The sequence below is a fragment of the Sinocyclocheilus rhinocerous genome, unplaced genomic scaffold (assembly GCF_001515625.1).
Source record: "Sinocyclocheilus rhinocerous isolate Xijiao unplaced genomic scaffold, SAMN03320098_v1.1 scaffold275, whole genome shotgun sequence".
NCBI lineage: Eukaryota > Metazoa > Chordata > Actinopteri > Cypriniformes > Cyprinidae > Sinocyclocheilus > Sinocyclocheilus rhinocerous.
Genome location: NW_015659967.1, coordinates 793,469 through 800,375, shown reverse-complemented (window position 1 = coordinate 800,375; position 6,907 = coordinate 793,469). Strand labels below are relative to the sequence as shown.

General features: G+C 34.4%; 2 protein-coding genes across 3 annotated transcripts in view; one reads left to right on the top strand and one right to left on the bottom strand.

Moving 5' to 3' along the window:
- Window positions 1-421, bottom strand: part of pvalb5 (parvalbumin 5) — a 2,794-nt gene extending 2,373 nt beyond the window's left edge. The window contains exon 1 of the mRNA XM_016533765.1: window positions 347-421. Coding sequence (XP_016389251.1) covers window positions 347-407 — 61 coding nt within the window. The 5' untranslated portion in view covers window positions 408-421. The remainder of the gene's footprint in view (window positions 1-346) is intronic.
- Window positions 422-4,076: 3,655 nt separating this feature from the next.
- LOC107724734 (serine/threonine-protein kinase LMTK2-like) overlaps window positions 4,077-6,907 on the top strand; it is a 44,754-nt gene continuing 41,923 nt past the window's right edge. For both annotated transcript variants that reach the window (XM_016533761.1, XM_016533760.1), the window contains exon 1: window positions 4,077-4,591. In XM_016533761.1, coding sequence (XP_016389247.1) covers window positions 4,510-4,591 — 82 coding nt within the window. In that variant the 5' untranslated portion in view covers window positions 4,077-4,509. The remainder of the gene's footprint in view (window positions 4,592-6,907) is intronic.

The window sequence follows — 6,907 nt, the reverse complement described above, 5'->3', positions numbered from 1 at the left end:
TGTGTGTGTGTTTGTGTGTGTGTTTCTGGATGTTTGGCACAAACACACTGGTATCCTGGTGGCAGCTGCTCTCCAGTCTCTGGCTGCCTGGATACCTGGATCTACCTATCCCCAATGCCCCGGACTCACCGGCCTATGGGAGTCTCCCTCTGAGCGTGTGTGAGTGTGTGTGTGTGTGTGTGTAGCTGTAACTAAAGCAGCTCTTTATGTTGTTGCTGTTAGTGAGAATAGCTGTTTAACATGTGTAAGCACACATGAATATGTGTTCTTGTAGATGAGCATAAATATCAGTTGCATGTGCTGATGAGTGACTCTGTGTGTGTGTGTGTGTGTGTGTGTGTCACACCTTGACAAGCCTGGATAGCTGCAGCAATGTCATCTTGCTTCAGGTGTGCTGCAAGTGCCATGTTTCTTCAAAAACTAAGTAGTACAAATACAAATTGCAATTAGAGATCCAACAGAATACTAAATCCAGTATATGCCTGTTTTAATTGAACAGTGAAGTTTTTACAAGCTTTTCTGTCCAATTTGAATGTACCAATAAACTAGTATAAACATTAACATAAATGCTGCTAAGCTCATATTACTTATGAGCTTGGGAAAATGCAAGGATGCAATTGCAATAAAAAAAATGTAACTTCTGTATTAAAAATTCTGATTTAGATACCTGACTCCACCAAAAACAACTTCATTTTAGCAGTATAGTATATGTTAAGAAACAGGCACTCACCGTTGGACGGGTGGTGGCGGGAAGTGATGTATGCTTCTCTTCAGGTGTATCTTCAGGAACAATGGAGAAACAGAGACCCTCTCCTGCTGTTCTGGGACCTAAAGTGCAGAGAGAGCGTGAAACCCGTGCCCTTAAACCCAAGGAGGCCACAAAACACCTCCCTCCTCATTAGCTAATCCAAGCAGATCATTTCTGATAGCTATTGGTTTGAAAGGATGTTATTTTTGCATATGCTTATGAAGAGCTCAGGTGAGCTTGGCTCTGGCTTACTACTGAGACCTGTGATGATGCTGGGAAGGAAATTTCTTCTGGTTTGGGCTGAATTGCAAAACCAAATTACAATGAAAAATCACAATCATATTTAACAATAAAATATAGAATCAGCACAAAAATGTTGATGGTGATGAGATGAGGTCGCCTTATCAATATGTTCATACAATAAATAAGATTTTTTTTTAAATAATAAATAAATTAATAAATATGTGACCCTGGAGCACAAAACCAGTCTTAAGTCGCTGGGGTATATTTGTAGCAATAGCCAAAAAAACATTGTATGGGTCAAAATTATCATCAATATATTATTTTATGCCGAAAATGATTAGGATAATAAGTAAAGATCATGTTCCATGAAGATATTTTGTAAATTTCCTACCGTAAATATATCAAAACTTAATTTTTGATTAGTAATATGCATTGCTAAGGATTTTCTCAATATTTTGATTTTTTTGCACCCTCAGATTCCAGATTTTCAAATAGTTGTATCTCAGCCAAACCATACATCAATGGAAAGCTTATTTATTCAGCTTTCAGATGATGTATGAATCTCATTTTCAAAAAATTGACCCTTATGACTGGTTTTGTGGTCCAGGGTCACGTATATTAATAATAAATGTTGTTTATATATTAATTAATTAATATTGATAAATGCTATAGAAGCTTGTTAATTGTTAGTTTATGTTAATTACTGTTAACAAATGAAAGATTATTGTAAAGTGTCACCAATAAAATATTCAAATACTTATATACTTGTTATTGTATTTGTTTATTTATCCCGTATTTGTTCTTGTGAGGCATTTTACACAATTTGTACACCATTATAAATGTTATGATCAAATATCTTCCCATCCATTTAACTTTTTATAATACTTTCTGTCATTTATACTAGGATTTAACCTGACGATCAGTTAGAAATTAAAGCTGGATGGATATAATGTAAATCCTAGTAAAAAAAAAAGAAGTATATTTAAAACATTAAAAATTATTTCATAAAATGCATTTATTTCAGTATAGTTCAGATCTGTTTACATATTTACTGATATATCACTGATATAAATTATGATTGAACTTTATTTGGACAATGCACATTTCTTAATATTAAGTCTAAAGTGTGTTTTAGTGTCACTATTGATGAGGATTGTATGATTTTTGTATTTCGTATGATTTAGTATACTAAAAGTATTGCAGGGCATTTAATTAAGTACATATATATGTAAATGTATGTAGTATGCTTAATGTATTCCAAATACATTTTAGTATATTTAATTTCCCTAGGGATATAACAGTTGAAACTAGATTAAATGTTAACAGTGTATACATTTTTCTGTTATTTCTGTCCTTTATTTGTTTTGTTTGTTTGTTTTTGTGTAAAGGGCACAGACAAGAACCTTATAAATAAAACCGGAGGAACAAAGCCATTTTTGTGGAAAAAGATCAAAGAAATTTCTTTCGATGAAACATTAATATGGCGAGCATACTGTATAAGCTGGTGGTGAGCACTGGGAAAAGGCATTGGGGAGTGGGTTTCTATGGTGATACAGTATAGTGTGGATATATGAGCCATAGTGAGAGAGCGAAATGTCATATACTTTTGATGTAAAAAGCAATTTTTGTAACATTTAAGTATTCATCCCATTTTCATTTTTATTTTATACATCTCAGGTATTCTGTAACAGCTCCTTCTATGATTCTGCTGTTATTAAATGAAGCTATGGTGCTGTATGTTTTTGTAGAAAACCTGATACACCATTCACAAGTTAGGGATATATATGATTTTGATTTAATAAAAAAAAGAAAGAAAGAAATTAATATTTTCATTCAGCAAGGATGCATTGAATAGATCAAAACTACACAGTAAAGACATTTAAGGTTACAAAAAAAATTATATTTTAAATAAATGCCGTTATATGAATTTCTATTCATCATTCATAAGAATCCTGAAAAAAATGCATCATGATTTCCAAAAAAAATATTAAGCAGCAAAAATCGTTTTCAACTTTACTAACAATTAGAACCATTATTAGTAATTAAATACAAATAATAATTTCGCAGCAGTCAGTATATCAGAACGATTTCTGAAGGATCATGTGACACTGAAGACTGGAGTAATGATGCTGAAAATGCAGCTTTGCATCACAGGAATAAATTCAGATAAATTTAAATATAATATAATCTAATAGAATATAATCAAATAGAAAGCAGTTATTTGAAATTGTAATAATATTTCACAATATACCTGCTTCTTATTGTATTTTTAATCAAATAAAAGAAGCCTTGGTGACTCGAGCATAAGAGACTTCTGTGAAAAGCATTTAAAATATCATCATTCCAAACTTCCAACCGGCAGGATCAGTTATTAATAGTAATTACGTTTTTTACTTTAAATCAAATAAATGCAGCCTGGTAAGCATATGAGACTCCTTTAAAAAAAAATTTTTTTTTAAAAATATATATTTTACAGGCAATGTGCTTCAAACCACAAATTAATTTCTTAGCCTCAACAACGAGGCTTTTTACACCAAATGCCTTATAAAACTGTTACTGAAATACTATTGACTAAATTAGGCCTGCCTTGAAAAAAAATATTTTGTCTAATTTCAGAGGTTCTCATTATCTTCATACATTTTCATTTCATCAAATGACCTCAAAATAAGTGGCAATAAATAAATAAATTAATTAAATCTAGACACCCCACCCTGCAAAAGCTCATTTCAGAGAAGTTGCATTAGCCCTTTAGCAATGTAACCTGTAATAATAAATTGTATATATGTGTATATTATATTATATGTATATATAATAATAATTATTATTAATAATTATATTATTATATATTACATGGGACTAATAATACATGTAATAATAATTATTCTCCTGCAAAAAATATAATAATAATAGGCCTTTGTGCTAATAATACAAATCAAATCAAATCAGTAGCCTACAGGATGTTGTGACAGTTTCCTCCTAATACAGGTTTTGCATTGCTCATCACAGTCGAAACCTTTTCTCTCTCTTTTTTTTCCTCTCTTTTATCTCCCTGACATCTAATCGCCGTCAGTTTCTGTCACCGCGACGTCACGAAACATGGCGCTCGTGCGGAAAGGTGATGCTGGACCACTCTGTTTACTGCGCTTTTGATTTTTCCACGAACCCAGAAGTTTTACAATGCTGGGAAAAGACATATCCTCACATTTAATCGTCCGAGAGAGGTAGTAAACGAGCGAGCGGTTTAAAACGATGAGACAGAATCGTAAATAAGACGCCGGTGGCGGTTAGCATTAGCTTAGCTTCATAAACATCACAGAACTGTCGTGTTAGCTAACGCTCATAACGCGACATATGACTAATATCACACAACATGAGTCTTTGACACGGCGGATATAACGATATAGATGTACATAGACATAGATGAGCCAATTTAGGCGTCTTTTGCGGTATTTATTTAGATGTGATAGCTGTTTCTAGGTAACGTTAGTTGAGGTAGTGGATTAGCTGCAGTGCTGAGGATGGAGGCTCTTCGTGGAGGTGTGTGTTTACTAGGATTTGCCAGTCTCTCACAAGCTGCTCCAGTCTCAAAAACACTCGCAGGTAAGTTATCCAACACTGTCAGTCACATTATAATGCGCGTTTGCTCATATTTCACACATGTTGACCTTTAAAAATGTAGTTTGGGGCTATTATGGTATAGTGTTATGGTATCAGATATTGACATGATACGCCAAGGGACATGGGACATGTCCAAATACCATGGTCGTCCTTTGTTATGCTTTCAGTAGGTGAGTTGACAGCTGTCCTGTCTGTAAAACCGCCTTGACAGTGAGCAAAACCATCAGCAAATAAGCACTAATTCAACATCGCCATTGTTTTGGAACTGGAAATGTATTCATGCATTGACTGGTCATGCGTCGATGTTAAATTACTCCTGGTTTTGGTCTTTTGAGTGCTTTAATGAGTCAGTAGTGAGTGTTGTGTAATAGGTAAATCTTAGACCTTTCTGTTGGCCTTCACGATGATCCATGTATGTGTCACTGTGAGAGGTTTTGCAAGCAGATGTGGTGAGTAAGTGATACGGTCATCAAACACCTGACATACTCTATATTTATGCATTTGAAAGTGAAAAAGTGAAAGTGACGTGACATGTGGCCAAGTATGGTGACCCATACTTGGAATTAGTGCTCTGCATTTAACCCATCCAAAGTGCACACACACCGTGAACACACACCCGGAGCAGTGGGCAGCCATTTTTTTGCTGCGGCGCCCGGGGAGTAGTTGGGGGTTCGGTGCCTTGCTCAAGGGCACCTCAGTCGTGGTAAGGTAGGTGGGAGAGAGCGCTGCACATTCACTCCCCCCACCTACAATCCCTGCCGGTACGAGACCCGAACCCGCAACCTTTGGGTTACGAGTCCGACTCTCTAACCATTAAGCCACGACTTCCCTAATTTTGAGAGAGATATATATATATATCTATCTTTGGATAAAAGCATATTGCAGATGCTTTTATCCAAAGCAACTTGCATTGCATTGAAGGTATACAATTTATCACTTCATGCATTCACAGGGAATCAAACCCATGACACTGGTGTTGTTAGTGCCATGCACTTCTGTTTGAGCTACAGGAACCTTTTTCATGCTCCCCATGATGCTTTGCGCGAGTTATGGGTGAAACTTTAGTTAAAATGTAAACAATTAGATATGATAGATAAGAATTAGTTCAAGCTATGGCATTTGTAAAAACTGGGCACAATAAGACATTATTTTCCTCACCCCTCAACAACTGAACATCATAAAGAAACTTAAAATGTCAAATTATTAGCAAATTACTTTCAGCAGACCATGAATAACCTCAAAAGCTCATATGAGTCCATAAGTTTATATCGACAAGTCTTTATTGTGTAACATACATGCATGTTGCATGAATGAAAAATGTTTCTTATCTGGAAAATGTATGTATTATTGAAAGTGTTTTTTTGTCAATTTGACAAATTATATTTGCCCTCTCTAATCATTTTACAGTAAACTCTGCTGATTAGCAGTGAGAAATGGGGAGAAAATTGTGTTTTAAAGCACCAGTGAGAAAACAAACTGGGAAAGAGACATGAGAGAAAAACAAGAGATTCTTAGTTCATTCCAGTCTATTATTCATGTCTGTTGAATCAGGAGAGTAGACCACAAAAGCACAGTTTCTGTTGTCTTCTCTATATTAATATATTATAGCAAAAAAAAAAAAAAGCTGAAAACACAGCTAGCAGACTGAAAAGAGCTCTTGTCACAGATATTCTTGTGATAACAATGTCACATTAAAATACCAAGTGTTGCATTTGAGGAATTTTACAGCTCATTCAGTCAAATAAGGATTTATTTGTAGGCATAACCGTATTGTTTGAAATGATTTCTGTCATTTTGACTGCAAGTTCCCCAAACCGTAAGTGTCACTCATAATTTTAAAACGCAATAGACTTGTTCGGACAAAGGTGGGTAGGACTACTTCCTTATAACAGGTAGCATGACTTACAGTAAGCCAACGTGTAAACCCAAGCATACCACTCTTATTATCAGTGGTGAATGATTTACTTGGTTAGAAGTAGGGCTGGGCGATATAGCTAAAAAAAATGATCAATGATATAATGTTTCATATTGTTCGGTATCGATAATTATTGACATTTTTTATAACCTTTTTTAAAACAAAAAGCAATAGAAAAAAATGTTTCAATTTAACCACTGTATTTATAACACAATTTATTAAGACAAACAACAAATATTTTTTGTTTTAACAATCAAACACAATAAAAATTATACAAATATCTAATTTCTAATGTTTTATATGCAGATTAAATAGGTCTTTATTGTATAGGTCTAATTGTCTCCCGAGGCCACAGGAGGGCGCAATGAGCAAAATAATGCAGC